Source organism: Gymnodraco acuticeps, unplaced genomic scaffold (assembly GCF_902827175.1).
Source record: "Gymnodraco acuticeps unplaced genomic scaffold, fGymAcu1.1, whole genome shotgun sequence".
NCBI classification, from domain to species: domain Eukaryota; kingdom Metazoa; phylum Chordata; class Actinopteri; order Perciformes; family Bathydraconidae; genus Gymnodraco; species Gymnodraco acuticeps.
The window spans coordinates 97,678-123,791 of record NW_022990694.1 but is presented as its reverse complement, the minus strand read 5'-3'; the positions used below and the strand labels follow the sequence as shown (position 1 = coordinate 123,791).

General features: G+C 40.0%; 2 protein-coding genes across 4 annotated transcripts in view; one reads left to right on the top strand and one right to left on the bottom strand.

The window, feature by feature from the left end:
- On the top strand, positions 1 to 20,933 carry LOC117555668 (serine/threonine-protein kinase DCLK2-like). 2 transcript variants are annotated; one of them, XM_034230612.1, is made up of 16 exons: positions 1 to 182; positions 937 to 1,560; positions 6,597 to 7,000; positions 8,791 to 8,917; positions 9,023 to 9,148; positions 9,247 to 9,323; positions 9,447 to 9,519; positions 10,339 to 10,444; positions 10,877 to 10,934; positions 11,036 to 11,155; positions 12,159 to 12,305; positions 12,475 to 12,608; positions 12,699 to 12,776; positions 14,146 to 14,242; positions 14,435 to 14,515; positions 15,516 to 20,933. In XM_034230612.1, exons 2-16 carry the CDS (start codon positions 1,128 to 1,130, stop codon positions 15,627 to 15,629), a joined length of 2,175 nt encoding a protein of 724 aa, XP_034086503.1. In that variant the 5' UTR covers positions 1 to 182; positions 937 to 1,127; the 3' UTR covers positions 15,630 to 20,933. The 2 variants fall into 2 exon arrangements, with proteins under 2 accessions (XP_034086503.1, XP_034086504.1); XM_034230613.1 differs by having other exon boundaries at positions 1 to 238.
- A 3,442-nt stretch (positions 20,934 to 24,375) lies between these two features.
- Positions 24,376 to 26,114, bottom strand: part of LOC117555670 (SH3 domain-containing protein 19-like) — a 35,292-nt gene continuing 33,553 nt past the window's right edge. Inside the window, exon 17 of one of the 2 annotated variants that reach the window (XM_034230617.1) lies at positions 24,376 to 26,021. In XM_034230617.1, coding sequence (XP_034086508.1) covers positions 25,914 to 26,021 — 108 coding nt within the window. In that variant the 3' untranslated portion in view covers positions 24,376 to 25,913. The remainder of the gene's footprint in view (positions 26,022 to 26,114) is intronic. The other variant, XM_034230616.1, reaches the window with a different exon arrangement.

Sequence of the window (26,114 nt, the reverse complement as noted above, 5' to 3'; positions counted from 1 at the left end):
AGGGGGGGGGTTTACCCGGTCTGTCGGTCTCTCCTCCCTCTGCTGCAGCCGCCATGCTGCTGTCGGTCTCCGTGCATCCCGGTCCGGTGTCTCTCTCCTCCCCGCCACATCATCCCTGAATCCCGGGTTAGCAGGCTCGGTTGTAGCTGTCTGGATCCACCGGAACCTAAACGCAACACCGGGTAAGAGAGGAGAAAGCCTCCATAGCAACAAACCGGTTTAACGGCATTATTGCTAGGTAGGTGCCTCCCTGTCCGTGTGTCAGCACAGCTTAGCGTTATAAGGGCGGATAGATGGATAAAGTAAAAACGTGTATCATATAAATATCGACTTATTTATGTATTTGAATGAACAAGATCCTGTTCTGCTTGTGGCTGCAGGTGCATTTTATGTGCCCGCAGAAAATCAATGGACAATTCTTCTCACTTTGGCCTTGCAGGACATTTCATTTCACTAAAGCAAGACGGTTGTATTTCACTTGAAACACGTTTTGCATGATGCTTTGAATGCATAACATTAATAATGTACATGCAAAAGCTTAAGGAAGCAAATGTATTGATGGTAAACCTGAATGCAAGCTTGTGTTCAGTGTTCTTAAATACTGAATTCAATATATTTAGAGATATTTGAAGGTCTATCATGTCAAATATATGTAATATATCATATATAGATGGACACAAAAAGCACATAGGTGATATATAATGTGATGCATAAACTCCTATTTGGTCTCTTGCTGCAGATACATTTAATTGACTGCAGAAAATCAATGGACAATTCTCATGCTGGCCCTGCAGGAAATTGATGGTACACTAAATGCAAGCATGTGTTCAGTACTCCTAAATACTGAATTCAATATATTTAGAGATATACATGTGTATGTTGTTGCAGGGAAATCATGTCCAATAGCCATTTGATTGTAATCTCTTTTGTTGGCAGTGATGGAGGGATGAGAGGACGCTGAGGGACAAAGTGTGACACCAACAACCAGCCGGAGAACCAGGACTATAAACCCTTGGTGTAAAGAAAGCAGTTCCAGAAGACAGGAGTCATTGTTTACCGCTGTTGGACGATGCATCCTGTGTAGCCGAGACTCTTTTTGAACGTTTCTGGTCAGTTTTGTCACCACCATGTCTTTGAGCAAGACCCTCGAGTTGGAGCACTTTGACGAACGCGACAAAGTTCGCCGAGGACGATCCACCCGAACCAAAAGAGATGATACAACATCTGGAAGAGGAGGAGGGTCCGGTCCAAATTCCCGGGCCAGCAGTTTGGTCCCGAGTCCGGCCCACAGCGCTAATTGTAGCTACTACAGAACCAGGACCCTGCAGACGCTAACCTCGGAGAAACGAGCCAAAAAAGTCAGGTTTTATCGCAACGGAGATCGGTACTTCAAGGGTTTGGTGTACGCGGTGTCCAGTGATCGGTTCAGGTCCTTCGATGCGCTGCTGATGGAGCTAACGCGCTCTTTGGCGGATAATTTGCATCTTCCACAAGGGGTTCGTTCGATCTACACGATAGATGGCGGGAAGAAGATCACCAGCATGGACGAACTGATGGAAGGTAGGACTCAGAAACTCTCAGAAAGTACAGGTATTAGTGTTCAACATGTAAGAAGTAGAAAGTACAGGTATTTGAGTTCAACATGTAAGAAGTAGAAAGTACAGGTATTAGTGTTCAACATGTAAGAAGTAGAAAGTACAGGTATTTGGGTTCAACATGTAAGAAGTAGAAAGCACAGGTATTTGAGTTCAACATGTAAGAAGTAGAAAGTACAGGTATTTGTGTTCAACATGTAAGAAGTAGAAAGTACAGGTATTTGTGTTCAACATGTAAGAAGTAGAAAGTACAGGTATTTGAGTTCAACATGTAAGAAGTAGAAAGTACAGGTATTAGTGTTCAACATGTAAGAAGTAGAAAGTACAGGTATTAGTGTTCAACATGTAAGAAGTAGAAAGTACAGGTATTTGTGTTCAACATGTAAGAAGTAGAAAGTACAGGTATTTGAGTTCAACATGTAAGAAATAGAAAGTACAGGTATTTGTGTTCAACATGTAAGAAGTAGAAAGTACAGGTATTTGAGTTCAACATGTAAGAAGTAGAAAGTACAGGTATTTGAGTTCAACATGTAAGAAGTAGAAAGTACAGGTATTTGAGTTCAACATGTAAGAAGTAGAAAGTACAGGTATTTGTGTTCAACATGTAAGAAGTAGAAAGTACAGGTATTAGTGTTCAACATGTAAGAAGTAGAAAGTACAGGTATTTGTGTTCAACATGTAAGAAGTAGAAAGTACAGGTATTTGAGTTCAACATGTAAGAAGTAGAAAGTACAGGTATTTGTGTTCAACATGTAAGAAGTAGAAAGTACAGGTATTTGAGTTCAACATGAAAGAAGTAGAAAGTACAGGTATTTGTGTTCAACATGTAAGAAGTAGAAAGTACAGGTATTTGAGTTCAACATGTAAGAAGTAGAAAGTACAGGTATTTGTGTTCAACATGTAAGAAGTAGAAAGTACAGGTATTTGTGTTCAACTTGTAAGAAGTAGAAAGTACAGGTATTTGTGTTCAACATGTAAGAAGTAGAAAGTACAGGTATTTGTGTTCAACATGTAAGAAGTAGAAAGTACAGGTATTTGTGTTCAACATGTAAGAAGTAGAAAGTACAGGTATTTGAGTTCAACATGTAAGAAGTAGAAAGTACAGGTATTTGGGTTCAACATGTAAGAAGTAGAAAGTACAGGTATTTGGGTTCAACATGTAAGAAGTAGAAAGTACAGGTATTTGAGTTCAACATGTAAGAAGTAGAAAGTACAGGTATTTGGGTTCAACATGTGAGAAGTAGAAAGTACAGGTATTTGGGTTCAACATGTAAGAAGTAGAAAGTAAAAAGTCGTCAAAATAAATAGTGGAGTAAAGTACTGATACCAGAAACATGTACTTGAGTACAGTAACAAAGTATTTGTACAGTATTTGTACTCCTGCTCTTACTTACATGTAGAAGATCAAAACCACTATTTAAACTCGGATGGACAGATATATTATTAGTATTAGTATTATCGTTAATCTAGGAAGTAATTGGCACAATGAAACAAAGATTGAGTTGCAGCCCTTTTGAGTAACCGGTGACTCAGAAACAATTTGTTGGAAACATGTTTATTTTTGTTCATGTTGAGATTAAAACCACTATCTGTATGCTAACTATGAAGCTACATCAAGGGGTAGGGTTGCAACTAATTGGTTATTACTTAGTTTTCTAGACTAATTGCTTCATTTGGTCCAATGTTGGGAAATTGTTAACAATTCCAAGATAATGTCTTTAAATCTCTGTTTTTTTCCAAGTCAAACCAAAGAAATTCACTAAATCCAGAAATTATCCATATGGCTAAGTATCAGCTTTCTTGCTTAAAGATGAATCGATTAATCATTGCCGCTCTTATAAGGGTCACGTTATTTCCAAAAAAGCCAGTTTGTTGCTTAAAATATTGGATTTTTTAAGATACACTTGCCTAAATGTGTTAATATCTTCGGAGTCTTGCTATCTGTCTCCAGTCTTTATGCTTCAGGAGTGGGAGTTATATATTCACAAAAGAAGCTTTTTTTAATATATAAAGATGCAGTTCTAGAAACAGGAAGGGGATCTTCTTTGTGGGGTAATGAGATAAAAAGGAATCCTTGAATTATTGAAGGCCTTCCTGCCGCTTTCTCCATCGATCTATCTATCGATTGATCCGTCCTCCTTAAACTTCCTCTCTTCCGTCTCTGTTGGGCAAACACTCTTAAATGACTTATTGATGTGGACAGTCAGGGACTCACGAGCAGAGTTTACATTGTATCAAATATTCTATCTCCCCTGCCGTCTTTCCCTTCCTTCACTGGTATCCCGCTGTCCGACCAGTCTGAGTAACTGCACTTACTCTCAGTGTTGATGTGAGACTGCTTCCTCTAATGATCATCAGCGCCAGGAAGCTGCACGACGTAATAAAGACGGATGCGTCGCTCTGAAAGGAATTAATAAACTCAGAGTGGACCGTGAAGTGGAAACTGGTCATTTACAACTTCCCCCTGCAGGGGTTTAGACAGGTTTAACCGACAGATTGGGGGTTTCTTGCTGAATATTTCATGTTTTAAGCGATTTAAACAAACTCCTGCAGACGTTTGTTCAATTAGCCGTTGTGTGGATTGTCAGAATAATAATCTGTAACTCATTTAATACTAACTTCCATGCAAATATGTCAGAAAAAGCAGTTTTGAGGCTTTAAAATATAGATATTTAGTACTTTTTTATATCACATTAAACTAAAGATCTTTGGGATTTTGACTGAAAAACACGTCATTTAAAGACATCTATTTAGACTTTTAGAAGATGGCATGGACAAATATATTATTATTATTATCGTTAGTCTAGAACAGTGTTTCTCAAAGGGTGGTCCGTGAGCGCCCCCTAGTGGTCCGTGAGTATATTGGTAATATTTCACATTTTTAAACAAGTAATTAAAGTTTTCCGCACTCTCGCGGGAATATCTCCGCAAACGAGCGAGCTTAAGTTTCACGTTCGATTGCATGATAAAGCCCAGCGCAACACCTTCGTCACACATGTTGCCACTTGTTTGTACCATTTTCAGGCGATTTGTAATCTGTTCTAGAAAAACAATGTTTTTTTTTTTAGATATCAAGAAGCGTATAAAACAAACAATGGATGTATATTATGAACATTTATCCGTGCTGGAAGTAGATCTAGATGTTTTAGGAGTGAGATAGAGATTATTATGTAATATATGCATCAGATGAAGCATTGCATGAAGTCTGTTGATGATCAGAGGCTGTTGTTGGGGCAGACCATGCAGGCAGCCCGATGGTCACCAAGGTTCATGTTTTAATAGCATTTACAACAAAAAAGCCCAGGCGAGCCTAACACGTGAAAAAAGGGCTTAGACCTCAGAGAGTTCGAGTTGGGCCTGCGACCAACGTTTCACTGTATTTTGTTTTGAAAATCCACAGTGGAGGTTTGTGTCGTACTACATGCGGTGTATTTTGCATTTCTCTATAGCCAACGATCTGTGAGTCTGTTGGCTCGGACATAAACTCCGTAATAAGAGGTGTAAAACCTGAGAGCATTTTAAATCGCATTTGAACTAAATGCTTATATAACCTGTAGTTGTGTTTGTATTGTTTTATTGTGTGAACATTAAACTAAACTAAACTTGATGTAGAGAAGGTTAAGCTGTCATTAGTAGGCTGTTATGTACTGTTGGAGTGGAGAGCAGGCCTATTGTTTCTGGATATCTGGGGAGTCAGGTGAGTGTTTTTGTATAGGTTAAGTGTCCTTGGTATGAAACAGTTTGAGAAACACTGCGCTAGGAAGTAATTGGCACAATGAAACTAAGATTGAGTTGCAGTCCTATTGAGTAAATGGGGAAGTGAGATTTTCCAGCCTCTAAAATCTAGGTATTTCCTGTTTTTATATCACTTTACACTAAAGATCATTGAGTTTTGAGTGACGAAATGGCATTTAAAGACATCGCTTTGGACTTTTAGAAGATGGGATGGACACATATATTATTATAATTAGTATTATAGTTAATCTAGGAAGTAATTGGCACAATGAAACTAAGATTGAGTTGCAGCCCTTTTGAATACCTGGTGTTATTGTTGGGGACATTTTGTAATGCAATCTTTGTCTTTGAACCTGTATCCACGTTGCTTGTCGACACAGAACGTGTTTTATCTAGTCGGTCAGGTATTTGAATGAAAACCCAGAGCAGTGCCGTCCTGCTGTTTTGAATAGCAAAGTGAAAGTCAGCTCATGGAGAGACAAGGTCACACACACATTACCTGCAGAGTGTGTGTGAGGGATAAAGAGTGTGTGTGTGTGTGTGTGTTTTTGAGGTTTACACAGGCTGACAGGTTAGTGTGAGGTGAAAAGAGGAACGACTGAAGGTGAGCCGTTGTAACCATATAAGGTAAAACAGGAAATGACTGAGTTACTGTGCGCGTGATCGGCTGCAGGGAAATCTCATGATTTATAGTTTTAATAATATACATCATTTATTATATATTAAAGAGGCACCACTGCTATCGTTCAAAGGAGATTAAAAGCAAATGTTTTGGTAATACATTTACAAGAGGTAATTAAAAGACATCTTTGGGGCTATGAAACTCAAGATTTTGGTCCATTTTATTTCCATATTTCGCGGATTTTTAGTTAATTTACCGGTTTACAATATTCAGCTTTCAATGTATTAATATGTATAATTTCTAACCTATTTTTGTTAACTTCATTTATACAGTTTGTGTTTTATTTGTAATAAAAGAAAATGAACTTATTTTTACCATATTTCTTTATATGTTATGCTATTTATAACATATGTTCTTTTTTTAAATATGTATTAAAGTTTTACCTCTTTGGTTTACAGTATCATTTGAATATTATTTGTTATTTTTTGTATTACATTTTTACAATATTTATTGCAAATTGTACCCTTTTTTGTTTATTTTACAATTCTTTTGCCATTTGATACATTTATCACCTTTTTGTTTAGTCTATGTCTTTCTACTTTTTTCAAATCTCCACTAATACAACGTCTTCCCCCTTCCCTCAGGCGAGTGCTACGTGTGCGCCTCCAACGAGCCGTACCGCAAAGTGGACTACACCAAGATCTCCGTCCAGAGCTGGAAACCGGGCGTGGCCACCGGCCCCTCCTCCTCTTCCTCTCGACCCTCCACTGTGTCCGCGGGGGTCTCAGCGGGCGGCGCCGGCCCCTCCAGGGACCGTCCGGATGTCCGTGAGGGCAGAGAGAGCCGAGAGAGCAGAGAGAGCAAAGACTTCATCAAACCCAAGCTGGTGACGGTGATCCGGAGCGGAGTGAAGCCTCGTAAGGCCGTGAGGATCCTCCTGAACAAGAAGACGGCGCACAGCTTCAATCAGGTCCTCGCCGACATCACAGAGGCCATCAAACTGGACTCTGGCACCGTGAAGAGGCTCTACACGCTGGACGGGAAGCAGGCAATACGACTAATAACCTTCATTGATCTCAATTTGGGAAATGTTTGCGCTGCAGCAGCAAAAAAAACAACAAAACAAAACCAGGCATTGCACATACGTAGACATTAAAGAGTAGAAATAAACAATACTAGAATTTAAACATCACAAAATAGAATTAAAAGTAGAAAATACACAGTAGACCGTGAAGTAGAATCAGACAACACACAATAGGTATGCAAATCAATTACATATAAATTCACTTTTTGAAAAGTTCCTACTGGATTATTTGTAAATATCAGGCTGATTTCCTTAAAAGAGTTTAAGATGTAATTTTCATCTTGAAGTGTTCGGACACTGAGTTCAGTCTCTTTTGAAGATTAATCTTTGGTACTTTTAGTGAAACGTGTCTTTAAAGCTGTAAAAAGGACTGTGGATTTAAACGTCACACACACACACACACACACACACACACACACACACACACACACACACACACACACACACACACACACACACACACACACACACACACACACACACACACACACACACACACACACACACACACACACACACACACACACACACACACACACACACACACACACACACACACACACACACACACACACACACACACACACACACACACACACACACACACACACACAAACTCTTTGAAGTTACAGATAAGGCTGTCGGCTGTGACACAATGACGGTGTTGAGCTGAAGAAGAGACAGCAGAGCGCTTGTTCGGGCATCGGTGTGACTGATTTTTGGCTGTTGCAGTGAATGCATCGCAGATTAAAACACACACACACACACACACACACACACACACACACACACACACACACACACACACACACACACACACACAGAGAGACACACACAAATACACAATAATCCTGTTTGCATATGTCGGATGTTGCCGTGTAATCGGCCTTGAAAAAGTGAAAGACATTTTTAGCATAGACTGCCTTCAAAATAAAAGCATTCATTACATTATAACATTAATTTGAGTGTATTACAATCTTTTTATCTTCAACACATGCATGAAAATGTTATCTTTCCACCCTTTTAATATTTAATTAAGAACAACATTAATTATTAGAACAGACCGTGTAAAAAAAAGGGTGTACTCTAAATAAAGGCTCTTATTTTGAAGGCAGTGCATCAGAACGAGGGCTTTTATTCTGTCTGTCTTCCTCTGACGGCTTTCAGACTCAATGAATGAAACAATGTGTGTGTGTGTGTGTGTGATGGGGTTTCTGTCCCGCTGCTTGAAGTGGCTGCACAAACTGAAAGGACGAAGGGAGGACACACACTTACACATTGACATTGCATTCAGTGTAATTACCATGGTAACAAGCCATCTAGTAACAAGATCTTTCGTCACACACACACACACACACACACACACACACACACACACACACACACACACACACACACACACACACACACACACACACACACACACACACACACACACACACACACACACACACACACACCACACACACACACACACACACACACACACACACACACACACACACACACACACACACACACACACACACACACACACACACACACACACACACACACACACACACACACACACACACACACACACACACACACACACACACACACACACACACACACACACACACGTTCTGGAAGCGCTGAGTAAATATGTGAGGAGTGAGAGGTGAAGACAAGGACAAACTAAAGTGCGAGATGAAGGAGAAAATAGTAAATGTCACATGTACTCAAATATGTGTGTGTGTGTGTGTGTGTAGCTGACCTGTCTGCAGGATTTCTTCGGGGACGACGATGTGTTCATGGCCTGCGGGCCGGAGAAGTTTCGTTACGCTCAGGACGACTTTGTGCTCACACACTGCATCAAAACACCAGCGTTTGTAAACGGTGAGACACACACGTACACACACACGCACACACACACACTTTACTTTATACTTTTAATAACAGAAACTAACCACCATTCAATATGATAACTCTCTTTCTCCCCAGAGTGCAAAACAAAGGTGTCACGTCCCCCTGTCCCTCCAAAAACTACAACTCCCAAGACCCCTAGCAGTTCGGGCTTCTCCCCTAAGACCCCCCCCAGAGGAGGCCTCCCCAGGGCTACGTCTCCAGGTACCAAACACTTCTCTTATAAACTCCTAAAATGCTCCGTTTGTTTATATATTAAAGATTATGTTAACCAATCAGATGCTTCCTCTTCTCGTGTGTAGCCAATGAGGCGCCAAGTGGGCGGTCCTCCAGAACAAGCCCCTCCCCCACGAGCCCCGGGGCCCGACGCAGCCTCAAGGTCATTTACTTATTATTAATTGGTGTAAAATCATACATTTTTAGACGTCTAAGCTATAAAAATACACTATTTTCTATCATCAAAATTCACTCAAAAAAAAATCTTCTTGATGTTCCTCTCCAGGTCTCGCCTCGTCGTTCTTCCTCCACAGACGTTAACGGAGAATCTGAGCAGCCTGAAGACAACACTTTGGAAGGTGTGTGTGCGAGTGTGTGTGTGTTCATCTGAGTGTGTGTGTTTGGTGATTTCTTACAATCAGTAACGGCCCGTCCACACAGCGGCGTGCGTTGAAGCTTCCAACGCTTCTGCCCATTCACTTTGAATGGGGTGACGTCACTTTTAGCCGAAATTCATTTTGGGAAGCGACGTGGAGCGTAGCTGGCGTCAAAAGTTGAGCAATGTTCAACTTTTGACGCCTCGACGGAGGCGTCAGCCAATGAAATCCCGTTTATTCAAATCTGACAGTACAAGCGCTAGCCAATCAAACCGCGTGTATGCTGGGAGAGACTACGCAGGTCATTTCCTCATATTCAAAAAAATTGAGGGAAAATTCATTATAGCGGTAGAGAATCACCCGGTGCTGTATGATCAGTCTCTGTTCATCTACCGGGATACAAACCGGAGGAGCGAGGCATGGAGGGAGGTGGCAGAGACAGTGGGTGAATCTGGTAGGTTTTCGCCTGTTTGGGGATTTTATATCCAGTTTACTTCGTTTTAACATTGCTATTGCTTTGTATGTCGGGGGCGGGAGATTCATGTGATTGGTTGTTGGTCGTGTTGCTCGCAAAAAATCCCCAAGCTTCAGATACGCCCACCTCCAAGCGTCAACGCACGCTGCTGTGTGGACGCTCCGTAAGTGTAGATGGGGGCCTTGAAAATCTGTATTCAATGACCTTGAATGATCCTGAATCTGAAGTGTGTTGGAAGCCAGTGTTCAATATTAGTGTGTTTTTTAAAATCTGGAATATAAAAGTAGATATTAAAGACTGAAAATGTCGCCGTCTCTTCCTCACAGTGAACGGTAATCGCTCCGTTTCCTCGTCCGTCATCAACGACAAGTACAAAGTGGGGAAAGTGATCGGAGACGGAAACTTCGCCGTGGTGAAGGAGTGTGTCGAGAGGTGAGAGCAACAAGAGGGGCGTTTAAAAATAAATAAACATCCAACTTACTGTATTCATTTATGGCTTTTCAATTTGTTATTAAAAACACGTGAAATCAGAGGTGTTTTACCAGGAAGTCGTTGTTTATCTGTAAAAAAAGGTTACACTGACTCGCCTAACATATGGTAGGTGATAAAAGCAAAAACACATTTCGAAATCAGATGCAGAGGATTAACGTAACTTGTGTTATAGTCAATGTTTTAACACTTAAATTCACATTTTTCATTCAAACACAAAATGAAAGTAGACGGTAATAATCGCATCGTTCCATTTCTGTACAAATTATTATTAAAAATTCAACAGATATGTGATAAATGAGTTGATATCACCCTAGTGACTTTAATGTAAATTGAATTTTTGTAAAGATTGATGTACATTTGTTTGATTTTCAGGGCGACGGGACAGGAGTACGCCCTGAAGATTATTGATAAAGCTCGCTGCTGCGGGAAGGTAACACTCATTTATATTAATATGTTTATATATTTGATTGTATTTCAAAATAAGACAGAGTAAATGTCACTATAACTGTGTGTGTGTGTGTGTGTGTTCAGGAGCACCTGATAGAAAACGAGGTGTCGGTGTTGCGGCGAGTTCGCCACCCGAGCATCATCGAGTTAATCGAGGTGGACGAAACGCCGAGTCAGCTGTTCCTCGTCATGGAGCTCGTTAAGGTGCGTCCTCTTCTACTTCCTGTTTACCTTTAGGGAATAGAGTGGTGCAGGAATGAGTCCTAAAACCAGGGAATGACTCCCTAAACGTCATCACGCCCAACATTAGCCACCTTTAGCTTAGCGGTGGTGACGTGAAGTCATGTGACCGTGCTGTAGTTCCTTTATAGCCCAACATTAGCCACCTTTAGCTTAGCGGTGGTGACGTGAAGTCATGTGACCGTGCTGTAGTTCCTTTATAGCCCAACATTAGCCACCTTTAGCTTAGCGGTGGTGACGTGAAGTCATGTGACTGTGCTGTAGTTCCTTTATAGCCCAACATTAGCCACCTTTAGCTTAGCGGTGGTGACGTGAAGTAATGTGACCTTGCTGTAGTTCCTTTATAGCCCAACATTAGCCACCTTTAGCTTAGCGGTGGTGACGTGCAGTCATGTGACCATGCTGTAGTTCCTTTATAGCCCAACATTAGCCGCCTTTAGCTTAGCGGTGGTGACGTGAAGTCATGTGACCGTACTGTAGTTCCTTTATAGCACAACATTAGCCACCTTTAGCTTAGCGGTGGTGACGTGAAGTCATGTGACCGTGCTGTAGTTCCTTTATAGCCCAACATTAGCCACCTTTAGCTTAGCGGTGGTGACGTGAAGTCATGTGACCGTGCTGTAGTTCCTTTATAGCCCAACATTAGCCACCTTTAGCTTAGCGGTGGTGACGTGAAGTCATGTGACTGTGCTGTAGTTCCTTTATAGCCCAACATTAGCCACCTTTAGCTTAGCGGTGGTGACGTGAAGTAATGTGACCTTGCTGTAGTTCCTTTATAGCCCAACATTAGCCACCTTTAGCTTAGCGGTGGTGACGTGCAGTCATGTGACCGTGCTGTAGTTCCTTTATAGCCCAACATTAGCCGCCTTTAGCTTAGCGGTGGTGACGTGAAGTCATGTGACCGTACTGTAGTTCCTTTATAGCCCAACATTAAAATTACATTATTTAAACTCCTCCTCTCTCTCAGGGCGGGGATCTGTTCGACGCCATCACTTCCTCCACTAAGTACAGCGAGAGGGATTCCAGTGCGATGGTGTTTAATCTCTCAGGAGCCGTGAAGTACCTGCACCGCATGAACATCGTGCACCGAGACATCAAGCCAGAGAACCTGCTGGTACACACACACTCTTTGAGCATTAGCATAGTAAATCCTGTTCAGCTGTTTTCTTTGAGGTTGTTTATCTGCTTCAGCGTCAGTGTGCGTGTACTGTGTGCTTACAGTGTGTGTGTGTGTGTGTGTGTGTGTGTGTGTGTGTGTGTGTGTGTGTGTGTGTGTGCCTCAGGTGTGTGAGTACCCAGACGGCACTAAGTCTCTGAAGCTCGGGGACTTCGGGTTAGCGACGGTCCTGGAGGGGCCGCTCTTCACGGTGTGCGGGACGCCAACGTACGTCGCTCCAGAGATCATCGCAGAGACCGGGTGAGACAGAGACAGATGTTAGTGTTTGTTAGTGTGTGGAAATAAAGGTTTATAAATTAAATATCACATCTTGTATGTGTGTGTGTGTAGTTATGGTCTGAAGGTGGATATATGGGCGGCGGGGATCATCACCTACATCCTGCTGTGTGGATTCCCTCCTTTCAGAAGGTCAGTTTAAATAAAGTCAGTGTCTCTACTGTGACATGTCTCCATGCTTTAATGTTCAAAAAGCTCTTGTTCTCATACTGCCTGTGCTGCAGCACCTCTTTTCACCCTCTGTCTGAAACCAGTCTGCTCTGATTGGTTAGCTGGCCGACTCTGTTGTGATTGGTTAACACCTAAGAGATGTCCCACCCCTTAGCCTATCACGTACAATGTGTTGGAGCGCTATAGCCAATAGGAGCGCAAGTGTTACATAGTGATGTCACCGTGTTCCGGGAGTAAACTACATAGGTCTTAAAACGTATGTATCATAAGTAGGGATGCACGATAATTATCGGCCAGATAATTATCGGTCCGATATTAGGAATTATGACGTCATCCCGATAAACCCGATAACAGTATTAATAGCCCCGATAATATACAATATATTTTTTGGGTAAAAAAAAGAAAAAAAATACTGCAGTGTGGGTGGATTGGGATGAGGGGCACTATCCGTGCTGAGTGTGCTGACTTCTCGTACAATGTCCCACTGTCTGGCTTCCTGCATAAAGTCAAGTGCTCGGCGCAGTTGTGGCGAAATGTCGCTCCTCCGTTTTCATTTAAACAGCTCCTTATATCCGTTAGCGCAGCTAGCTAGCACCAGATGCTAACAACAACAATGCACGTAAGGTCTCTCTCTCGCTCCCTCGGGCCACACATACACACACCCTCCCGGTCCTCCCAACAGCCAGTCGGTGCCTGCCGGTGAGCGTGGAAGTGTGGTCTGCCACAAGCGGGCGGCAGGAGCGGGGCTGTCAGCATCAGCTTGTAGATGGTATTTTAAACTCGATGCGCTCTGAAACTACGGGGCGGCCGAGGAAAAAAAATACACATGCGTTAATCGCGTTAAAATAATTAGTGGCGTAAAACATTTTTTGTTATCGGTATTGGTCTTGAGAAGCAGGAAGTTATCGGTATCGGTTTCAAAAAACCAATATCGTGCATCCCTAATCATAAGTGTTGTATTCTTCTGGTTTTTAAAGCTGAATTGCAGTAAAAGTATGTCATTTTCTTATATTTATTGTTATTTTCTCCGCGTTACTGATGACGATTGATAACAATTCTCTGGGTCTAAATATTTACAAAAGCACTTATAGTCAACCCTATAATATCTTTACAAAATCAAGTATTTGGTCAAAAATATTGTGATAATTGATAATCCATATCGTCTAGCTATAATAGACGTTGATAATTTACAGTTATTTTGTTAGAAATTGGTTCAGCTCTGGTTTGCTTTCCCCCAGAATGTAACCTTGATATATTAAAACAAATGTGATGTGTTTCTAATGCTGCTGACTAATTATTTGGTTGTTATTTTTCCACGTCCGCTCCTCAGTGAGAACAACGTGCAGGAGGAGTTGTTTGATCAGATCCTCCGAGGGAAGCTGGAGTTTCCGTCTCCGGACTGGGACGACATCAGCCTCCCAGCCAAGGTACGGATCACTCAAACAGACAGAAAGTTAAATAAAGTCAACGTTTATGTTAATAAATAATGCTGTACTGTAGGTTGGTCTGGTTGACTAAAAACCCTGAGTAATAAAGGTTGAATGGTGTTTTTCGAGTAATAAATTAGTTGCTTCAACATTTACTGCTTCCTGGTAACAGTCACATGACCTGTTCCTCAGATGCTGATTAGTCAGATGCTGCAGGTGAACGTTGACACTCGATTCACCGCAGAGGAAGTCCTCTCTCACCCCTGGGTGACGGTAAGACCCACACACACATTTTACACACACACAAACTGCAAGAGGGGAACTAACATGCTGTGAAAATCCCGTTGATTTCAGACATTAACGCGTTTATCTGTCAGAACTCAACACATCTAAAAGCTCTGAGTGATTTAAATAAAGCCAAAGTTAACTTTACCTCCTCCTGATTATAAAGAAGCTGTGAAATCATTTTAATCGCCAGTTTATTTCTTTGTATCTGATGTTAAATATCGGGATTAAAACGACTAATTTTATGAACGGACTCTGGTTTAACGGCTGTTTCTCTCAGTTAGACAGCAGAGCTTAATACTACAGGTGCAATGACTTATTAAAGAGCAGCACATGATGTTAAACACGTTCAATTCAGCCTTTAAAGGTGAGTTTAAAGGGAGTTCTTCTCAATGAATGTCAGAAAATTCTGTTCCTAAAAAAAGCTGGAGCTTATTTTGAAAGCAAGCTACATTTGTGGAAACTGTAGGAGATATCAATCCGTGCCATAATATGCAACTAAGGGCTAAAACACACAATCAGAAATACAGGATAGTAAAACAAAAACTGACATGTGGACAAAATGCTTGCTGCACTTTTGTCTACTTGCCTGTCAGTCATTCATTTCGGCAGCTTATAAAAACTTTGTTAACGACGAAAATAATGGGAAATTGTTGTCTCTAATCAAGTTACTCATTAAAAAGTAACAGTGCAAAACATTTAATGTATTTATTTGTCAATTTATTGAACATGTTCGAAACAAAACAAACAATAATAATAGTAATAATAATAATTATCTCAAACAGAAGCAAAATAAAAATAAAACTTTCAAGATATAAAAAATAATAATTCTCAAATAGTTTCTGTCATGTTCAAAAGGGGCAAGAAGAAGCTTAAAAACATTTCTGGTCCGACCCCCTCTAGCGTACATTGTTGAAATGTAAAGTCAACTGCAAAAAAGTAATCCGAGTACTCACTCTTGTTCCTTGTGATTGGTGTGTTTGTTCAGGATGACCCTCACACTGCTGAAGAACAAGCCAGTGGAGACGCTCTGGAACCACTGGAACCAGAGCAGGAATCCGCCGAACTGGAAACCAAACAGGTTCCCTCCCCTCTGGTCTGAAAACACACCACATCTCATCGACTGGAACCACACGAAACACCACTTGATGGGTCGACTGGAAACCCAAAAGATTCCCAGTTCTGGTCAAGACTCGTCCAGGAAACCAGAGGGTTTCCAACACATTTGGTCTAGAAATCGTCCCGTTTTGGAAAATAAAGGAGTTGTATGTTCTGGAAGACTCACAAGTCCATCATCGGTCTAGGATAGGACCGGTTTACCCTAACTGGAAACCCAATGATTTCTCTTCAATCTGAACAACTCCCTGTTTCTACTGGAAACCCCCAAAAAGATTCCCAGTTCTGGTCAAGACTCGTCCAGGAACCAGAGAATTTCGAACAAATCTGGTTTAGAAATTGTCCTGTTTTGGAAACTAAAAGGAGTTTTATCTTCTGGAAGACTCACAAGTCCATTATCGGTCTAGGAAAGGACCGGTTTACCCCTGATGGGAACCCAATGCGTTCTCCTTAATCTGAACTAGAACAACTCCCTGTTTCTACTGGAAACCCCCACAAAGATTCCCAGTTCTGGTCAAGACTCGTCCAGGAAACCAGAGGATTTCGAACAAATCTGGTTTAGAAATTGTCCTGTTTTGGAAACTAAAGGAGTTTTATATTCTGGAAGACTGACAAGTCCATTATCGGTCTAGGAAAGGACCAGTTTACCCCTGATGGGAACCCAATGATTGCTATTCAATCTGAACTAGAACAAGTCCCCGTTTCTTCTACTGGAAACCCTAAAAAGATTCCCAGTTCTGGTTAAGACTTGTCCAGGAAACATCTCGTCCTGTTTTGGAAACTAAATAAGTGTTTCTTCTGGAACCCAAACAATCCCACGACCACCTTTTTAGGATATGTCTTTACCCCAATGACTTCTCTTGAATCTCAACTAGAAAACCCCAAATCATCCCCATTTCTAGTTATGAATGTTCCAGAAAACCAGAGAAATCTAGAACTAGTCCCATTACCCTTAAATCTGAACTAGAACATCTCCCTGTTTCTTATACTGGGAAACATATTCCAACATTCCTCTATAAATGTAATAAATAGCAAGTTTCCCCAATTCTGCTGTTGTAATCCATCCGGTTTTAGGTCAAGGAAACCAATCGAACTCCTGAACCCATGAAATCCATGATTTTGGTCAGGAAAAATTCCCGTTTCATCTCCTGGACAATGAGCAAATTTGGTCTAGAGCTCATTCTCTTCATTCACCTTAAGCTAAACTCAAGTATCCCTAAAGACGTTCCACTATCAACAGGTTTCTTCACCTCTCGTCTAGGACGCATATCGCTCAACTGGAAACAAAACCAAGGTCTCAGTTGCTATTTCCAGTTCATCTTGTGGAAACTGCCTCTGGTGTAGACTCTCTTTTAATCTCCTGAAGACTTTCACAAGTCCCGTCTCTGCTGCTGTACTGGAAAGTATTTATTTGAATCACTTCTCTATCATGGAATAGGGGCCTATTTTCTTCTGTCTGGACACTAACGGGTACTTGAAGGATAACTCCATATTAACTTTGGGACACCATGAAGGTGCTTTTGGACACTTCCTGTTTTAATACCCAGTGTCTCTTGGGACTGGACCCATTTCCTGAAAAAATGGCCCTTACTTCTGGGATATGAACCACTGATTTACTGACAAACGTTCCCTCTGGTTTAGGGATCACATTCCCAGTATGACCAGGATGTCTTCCATTTGTTCTGGAAAACGTCCCATTTATCCTGCCTTTACCTGAGGAGATTTCTGAGTACTGTGCCTGTTTACGCTGCTGATAAAATATCCTAAATCTCAGCTCTTACCTTCCATAAGTTCACCCATTCAGACACTAGCATTCGTCATTGGCTGTATAGACAGATAAGGCCCATTGTTTTTATGGATTTTTCATAATTTTGCTGTCTTTTGAAAAGGTAAACCATTGGTTTAATGGGATAGTTTTGGGATTTTTGCCATTTGTAAAGAGTTATATAGGAAAATGTCTGCCAAAAGACTAAAGAAGACTATATCCAAAGCTCCGGAAATGTCTAAGGGTCACTAATTATTGCTTTTAGGTTCATTGGTTTAATCAAAAGACTTAAAGGCATAACAAATTGGCAAATTGTGCTGTATTTCCCCAAAACATGTGCCCAACATTTAACAAAAAAAGGGTTTTTACAGACAAATTTACACTTGGTTTATGGTTGTAAAGATTAGTCCAAAAACTGATATTTAAAGGATGTGTTTTGGGGGAAATACGTCAGAAAAAAACCTAAAAATAATGAGCCTCCTCTACATAGACTCCACTCTTATCACCTGTCCTCGTACTGTAACTCAGATTAATGAGTGACTTCTAAACCTCACACTTTAAAAAAAACAGACCTTTTAAAGGTTTTTAGCTGCAGTCTGACGGCTCGTCCCTCCTGCAGCGAGCGGGGGATAAAACATGTTGTAAATACTGTAAATATCTCTCTGTCTGTTGGTGTCTGTCTGTGTGAGTCCGTGTTGAAGTAGGGAAACAGTAGCAGTTCTGAAAACAAAAAATACTACAATGAAAATAAACAATCTCATCATAAACGTGTGTCAGCAACCTGAAGAAAGCCTTGTTTATACCCCCCAAAAAACTCACATTTATAGCGTTTTAAAATGTACATATCGGAAGTTATTTAAGTACATTCACTTGAGTAGTAGAATGGGATACTTCTACTACATTTCAGAGAGAAATATTATACTTTTTGCTCCATTACGTGTTTCGGACAGCTGTATTTCAGTAGAATTTTAAGTACAAATGCTAATAAAACACAAAATAAATCTACCTACCAAACTTTGAAGAACATTTCCGAATGAATTTTAATTTAACAAATATTAATCAGTGTATGTTTAGGTATTTTTCTGCCAAATATTTACTGATATCAGCTTTAAAAAAGTGACAATTTGCTGCTTTTCTTTGTCTTGAATTACAGAAACCTAAATAAATTTGAAGTTTTGAGTGTTTGACAATAGTATATATTAAATGACATAATAGCATATCATTAAATATACTATATTAACTCACAGGGAACAATTTACTGCTTTAAGTACTTCCTAAATACACTTACTTCCTAAACTAACAAATTAACTTGTAATGGAGTATTTTTATTATTTCTATTAGTACTTTTACTGTTGTAAGAGTGTCTGAATACTCGACATGTGGAAAAAGTACTTTATCTCCTAATTTAAATATTAAAAAATCAAGGTTTCTGAGGGATGCTGACCAGCCGTGATGAAAGAGTTCTTACCTGTGAAGTCCATCCTGTAGCAACCGTTGCCCGGCAACAAAGGAATGTTATGGCATTATGGGATGGATCTCTTTCCTTATATGGTCACAATGTCAATCATCCATCCACACATCCGTCATGCTGTCTGTTGGAGGAGAGAAAGGTGTGTGTGTGTGTGTGAGTAAATAAGTGTGTGAATTAATTAACTTGTATGAGTTTGAATATTACTTCAAAGACATGAAATGATTTGTCTTTTTTTTGGGATAAATGCGTCGACTCGATGCAGTGCTGTGACCTTACCGTGACCTTTGACCTTAGCACGACCTCTCCATGGCCTTGACCTTATGGCCACAGCCGCTGATTAAGAGTTTTCACAGGAATTCTGTCACTTAAATCCACAAAATATAACAAATCTTTAAAAAACAAAACTAAGATTAGCATCACAAATTATATTTTGTTCAGTCAAATTGTTATCAAAAAAGTTCAAATTAATGCATTTAAATATGTATTAAACACCAAATCACAGAGGGAGCGTTATACTTATGACACTGATAAATAATGAGCTTATTTTTGGGATGCTAGCGAGGTAAACAGTCCAAATTCAAACACATTGTAGGTCAGGTGATAAGGGGGCACGACATCTCTAAGCGGTTGACCAATCACAACAGAGCACTGGGCTTGTGTGTATATATATATATATATATATATATATATATATATATATATATATATGATTAGTTTGAATAAAAAAGAAACACTTAATGTTACAAAATGTTCCGGTAAAGCTCTGTTAATCAGCGGCTCAGCCTCCACCTTCTTGCCTGTGATGAACCCTTTAGTCTTAATTAATTTCTCTTTGCTTTAAACCAAACCATGAGGAGCCTTCTGTTGATGCACTGCAACACCCGGGTCAACACACAGCTGAAATATCTCTGTTCTGCACTTCTAAAAATATGTTTTAGATAAGATAGAAGTGGCTGGCAGTTATACTAAAAACACATCCAAATGTTTTTAAACTGGCTTTCGACATATCATTTGGTTGATTTCTGGCAAAGAATTGTTTAAAAACATCACTTTACGTCAATTAAATAATGCTAAATATGCAAGTAACTGTTTCTTTTCTTACATGTAGGGTTTGTATCCAAGAAAATACAAAGATTTAGCAAAGTGTTTCCAAATTCCCTTTAAAAAAAATGGTAAGAAAAAATTCATTAAACTACCTAACGATGGTCATTGAACGCACCATGCAAACTTTTTTCCCGTTACGTGCTGCATTCAAGTCCCATACAAATAATTATGCTTATTTAAGTGACATTTTTGTTTATTATCCAGGTTGCAATGATTCTGGGAAATCAGAATTGACTGTATTAATTAACATTCAATTGTTGACAAAAGTAAAGGAAAAACGTCCCAAGATATTTCCAATTATCTTTCCTGGTACTTGAATGCAGCTTTAATTTACAGGTAACTTGGATTAATGAATAATTTCAGAGACAATCCATTTATTGCCATTGTCTTTTAAGCATAAACTTGAATTATTGGGTATATTTCAGGGTGTTTTGACCCGGGGGGGGGGGGGCTGCAGTTATTTGGTCCTTTGTGTGTTTTTATTAAATGCAGGATGTGTGTGTGTGTGCGATCATTTCATATCATGCCTCATTTTAGACGAGAACTGATTTTTTAAATGAATTGCGAGATAGGGTTTCAAACCTAAACGGGGCTGGTTTTCCTAAAGGGATTCTCAATATGATCAAAATATAATAAAATGTGAACTTTTAAAGACTGAAGTTTTGCTGCTTTAAAAAGTGTTATTTCATCTGGAAAATGAAGCAAGGATGCTCTGAGTATTTTAACATTTAAATTGAGTGTTTGTTGTGGGATCATTTTAGGAAAACTAGTCCCGTGTTGCAGTGGAAGGAGATGTTTTAACGATGATGTGTAACGTGTGTTGATATGAAACGTGTGTTTGTGGGATCAGGGTGACGGCATTCACAGAAAAATAAAAACCCTGATGTGGAGAAACGATGAATTCAACTGTGAAAATAAAAACTGGTGCAGAGGCATCATGTTATCCTGAAGTGTGTGTGTGTGTGTGTTGCTGTCCTTTACTCTACTTTAAAGAGTCCTCTCCTGCTGGTGTTCAGGTGTATATCAGTATGTAGTGTCTCTACTTTAAAGAGTCCTCTGCTGCTGATGTTCAGGTGTATATCAGTATGTAGTGTCTCTACTTTAAAGAGTCCTCTCCTGCTGATGTTCAGGTGTATATGTAGTGTATTTACTTTAAAGAGTCCTCTCCTGCTGGTGTTCAGGTGTATATCAGTATGTAGTGTCTCTACTTTAAAGAGTCCTCTCCTGCTGGTGTTCAGGTGTATATCAGTATGTAGTGTCTCTACTTTAAAGAGTCCTCTCCTGCTGATGTTCAGGTGTATATCAGTATGTAGTGTCTCTACTTTAAAGAGTCCTCTCCTGCTGATGTTCAGGTGTATATCAGTATGTAGTGCCTCTACTTTAAAGAGTCCTCTCCTACTGATGTTCAGGTGAATATCAGTATGTAGTGTCTCTACTTTAAAGAGTCCTCTCCTGCTGGTGTTCAGGTGTATATCAGTATGCAGTGTCTCTACTTTAAAGAGTCCTCTCCTGCTGATGTTCAGGTGTATATCAGTATGTAGTGTCTCTACTTTAAAGAGTCCTCTCCTGCTGATGTTCAGGTGTATATCAGTATGTAGTGTCTCTACTTTAAAGAGTCCTCTCCTGCTAATGTTCAGGTGTATATCAGTATGTAGTGTCTCTACTTTAAAGAGTCCTCTCCTGCTGATGTTAAGGTGTATATCAGTATGTAGTGTCTCTACTTTAAAGAGTCCTCTCCTGCTGATGTTCAGGTGTATATCAGTATGTAGTGTCTCTACTTTAAAGAGTCCTCTCCTGCTGATGTTCAGGTGTATATCAGTATGTAGTGTTTCTACTTTAAAGAGTCCTCTGTTGCTGATGTTCAGGTGTGTATCAGTATGTAGTGTCTCTAATTTAAAGAGTCCTCTCCTGCTGATGTTCAGGTGTATATCAGTATGTAGTGTCTCTACTTTAAAGAGTCCTCTCCTGCTGATGTTCAGGTGTATATCAGTATGTAGAGTCTCTACTTTAAAGAGTCCTCTCCTGCTGATGTTCAGGTGTATATCAGTATGTAGTGTCTCTACTTTAAAGAGTCCTCTCCTGCTGATGTTCAGGTGTATATCAGTATGTAGTGTCTCTACTTTAAAGAGTCCTCTTCTGCTGATGTTCCGGTGTATATCAGTATGTAGTGTCTCTACTTTAAAGAGTCTTCTCCTGCTGATGTTCAGGTGTATATCAGTATGTAGTGTCTCTACTTTAAAGAGTCTTCTCCTGCTGATGTTCAGGTGTATATCAGTATGTAGTGTCTCTACTTTAAAGAGTCCTCTCCTGCTGATGTTCAGGTGTATATCAGTATGTAGTGTCTCTACTTTAAAGAGTCCTCTCCTGCTGATGTTCAGGTGTATATCAGTATGTAGTGTCTCTACTTTAAAGAGTCCTCTCCTGCTGATGTTCAGGTGTATATCAGTATGTAGAGTCTCTACTTTAAAGAGTCCTCTCCTGCTGATGTTCAGGTGTATATCAGTATGTAGTGTCTCTACTTTAAAGAGTCCTCTCCTGCTGATGTTCAGGTGTATATCAGTATGTAGTGTCTCTACTTTAAAGAGTCCTCTCCTGCTGATGTCCAGGTGTATATCAGTATGTAGTGTCTCTACTTTAAAGAGTCTTCTCCTGCTGATGTTCAGGTGTATATCAGTATGTAGTGTCTCTACTTTAAAGAGTCCTCTCCTGCTGATGTTCAGGTGTATATCAGTATGTAGTGTCTCTACTTTAAAGAGTCCTCTCCTGCTGATGTTCAGGTGTATATCAGTATGTAGTGTCTCTACTTTAAAGAGTCCTCTCCTGCTGATGTTCAGGTGTATATCAGTAAGTAGTGTCTCTACTTTAAAGAGTCCCCTCCTGCTGATGTTCAGGTGTATATCAGTATGTAGTGTCTCTACTTTAAAGAGTCCTCTCCTGCTGATGTTCAGGTGTATATCAGTATGTAGTGTCTCTACTTTAAAGAGTCCTCTCCTGCTGATGTTCAGGTGTATATCAGTATGTAGTGTCTCTACTTTAAAGAGTCCTCTCCTGCTGATGTTCAGGTGTATATCAGTATTTAGTGTCTCTACTTTAAAGAGTCCTCTCCTGCTGATGTTCAGGTGTATATCAGTATGTAGTGTCTCTACTTTAAAGAGTCCTCTCCTGCTGATGTTCAGGTGTATATCAGTATGTAGTGTCTCTACTTTAAAGAGTCCTCTCCTGCTGATGTTCAGGTGTATATCAGTATGTAGTGTCTCTACTTTAAAGAGTCCTCTCCTGCTGATGTTCAGGTGTATATCAGTATGTAGTGTCTCTACTTTATAGAGTCCTCTCCTGCTGATGTTCAGGTGTATATCAGTATGTAGTGTCTCTACTTTAAAGAGTCCTCTCCTGCTGATGATCAGGTGTATGTCAGAGCAACAATTAAAAAGAAAACAAAGAATACAAATACAAATTAAAATATTGAAATGTCTGAGTTTTATTTGTAATAAAAAGCTGGAATGTTTTAGTTAAGTGTTTCTCACAAAGCGATTCCTAAATATTTCAGTGTGTGTGTCTAATTTAAAACACACACATTAGTGTTACACATTTTAAAGCATTTTATAATAACATATAAGGTCAAATATCATATAACGTTATAATTACCGGTCACTCCCGCAGAGATCATTGTGAATTTGAATTGTTATAGTTACATTTAATATTTTTACAATGCATTTTAATGTGTTTATTCAAAGATATGAGTGAAAATTATCCTTAAATCCCTTCAAACACACAAACATTTCTTAACAGCACCCAGTGACCAATTCACCTACAAATATTGCATTAAAAACAGTGCTTTTGATGCAATATAATGTGATCAAAATTAGGGATGCACGATATTGGTTTTTTGAAACCGATACCGATACCGATAACTTCCTGCTTCTCAAGACCGATAATAAAAAAAATGTTTACGCCACTAATTATTTTAACGCGATTAACGCATGTGTATTTTTTTTCCTCGGCCGCCCCGTAGTTTCAGAGCGCATCGAGTTTAAAATACCATCTACAAGCTGATGCTGACAGCCCCGCTCCTGCCGCCCGCTTGTGGCAGACCACACTTCCACGCTCACCGGCAGGCACCGACTGGCCATCTGGAGGACCGGGAGGGTGTGTGTATGTGTGGCCCGAGTGAGCGAGAGAGAGACCTTACGTGCATTGTTGTTGTTGCATCTGGTGCTAGCTAGCTGCGCTAACGGATATAAGGAGCTGCTTAAATGAAAACAGAGGAGCGACATTTCGCCACAACTGCGCCGAGCACTTGACTTTATGCAGGAAGCCAGACAGTGGGACATTGTACGAGAAGTCAGCACACTCAGCACGGATAGTGCACAACATGATTGCAGCGTCCAGGCAGCTCCGGTTCGAGCATATGCCTTGAGTTGCACATAGCTCCAACGCCCATACCACCGACGACATGTTTGTTTACTGTCCTGGCTTCACGGCCGCACACCATTTACGTCACAGCCAGGCATGAGTTAGGGAACGCTGGATTTGTGAAGAACTCCCCTCTTCCTAAACCACTAATACCACAGTACTGGCAAAACGGGATTATCGGGCCGATAATTATCGTGCATCCCTAATTAAAATGCATTTAAACGATGATACCCGCAGTGATTATTAAGTGTTATGGTAACTGACCTTATAGTTATGATCAAAAAGGCTCTGAATATTTAAGAGTGCTTATAACTAATATTATACAGTGATAAAAGCACATTATAGGTATTTTTACAATGCATTTAAGGCATGTGATAGTGTTACAAAGCTTTCAAGAGTCTACCAGTGGAAACGTGTGCAACAAAAGAAACATTTATAAATAACTAAAAAGGTACCTACCGTTATGAAATAAAACTCGTCGTTATTTCCTCACTAAAGTGGCAACGAGCGCTACGAGTTAAAAACGTTCATGAGGACAACAAAAACAAAATGGCTGCCTGACTACAATTTGACTCGCCTCTTCGTAAAGCTCCACATTATTCAGTTTTTAATACATTTTTTTCAGTTTCTATCCAGTTTTCTCGTCGTCTCCGCCCCATGATGAGCATATTTAAATACAAGTTTAAACTGAGTTAGTTAAAGTTAATTAATCTTCCAGTAAGGCTGCACTATTTGGGCAAACATAACTAAATTGTGAATATTTTGACTGATATTGCAACAACGATTTGACGCATGATATAAAAAAGGGAATTATTTTAATTAAATCATCATCTCAATTATATATTAAAATGATAATGGTGTGATTTTTTTAGGTGGATCTGAACCAAACTAGGGTTTTAATTAAGTAAAATACTGTTCATCTCTTACTTCATTCAGATAGTTTCAAATAAGTCATTTGGATACTACAGTAAAGTGTCTTTCTACTACTTTCCCGTTTAAATACTGCAGGTTGAAAATGTCTCTCGATGCAGATACAAAGGAGGAAATGTCATCTAACGGTTGTTCTTAGAAGCAGAAGTCCGACAGAGATCATATTCCCGATATGGAGATCGATTTTAAGCTTTGAAACGGATGCAGGGAGATGCGTTTGAGGCCGTAGGAGCTTTAAAAGTTGTTTTTTTTGCAGGAATATTGGACAAAAGCCAGTGAGAGGAGTAACAAGTCAAATCCAGTCCAGGTGGGAAATAGTCCACGGAGTCAAACATTTGAAAACACAAAGCATTAAATCAGATTTACTCTGGCGGCAAAAGTCCATCCTGTTAACGTGACGATATCCACTTTCCCAAAAATGCCAATAAAAACTGAACAGGCGGCTTTTTTTAAATTAAAAACCGCCTGAAAAGTTTTGGGAAAATGTTGAAACACTGGAACATTACTCCATACGTTTTCAGCTGTCAGAAAAATTCAAGAAAAAAAAATAAAGTATTCCTAGTTTTCAGGATTTCCCTTTTTCCTCATCAGAGAAGGGAAATGTAGTTTTTAGGAACAATCCCACGCTTCCCGCCCACATCTCCCAGAATCCACTGCTCATCCACAAACTCCACCTGCGTTATGACGTCACCGACCTGCAGCGGGGGAGACACAAAGAGAGCACATTATTTAGTAAACAAAACAAAAATATGAGGCTATTTTTGTTTTAATTTTGGTAAGAAATTAAG

What these genes read in the sequence shown, in the direction of transcription:
- LOC117555668 (XM_034230612.1), top strand. Translation starts at nt 1,128, where the DNA reads ATGTCTTTGAGCAAGACCCTCGAGTTGGAGCACTTTGACGAACGCGAC. An exon ending in AACACCAGCGTTTGTAAACG is followed by an intron (nt 8,918 to 9,022) that starts GTGAGACACACA and finishes CTTTCTCCCCAG; the next exon opens with AGTGCAAAACAAAGGTGTCA. An exon ending in ACATCAGCCTCCCAGCCAAG is followed by an intron (nt 14,243 to 14,434) that starts GTACGGATCACT and finishes CCTGTTCCTCAG; the next exon opens with ATGCTGATTAGTCAGATGCT.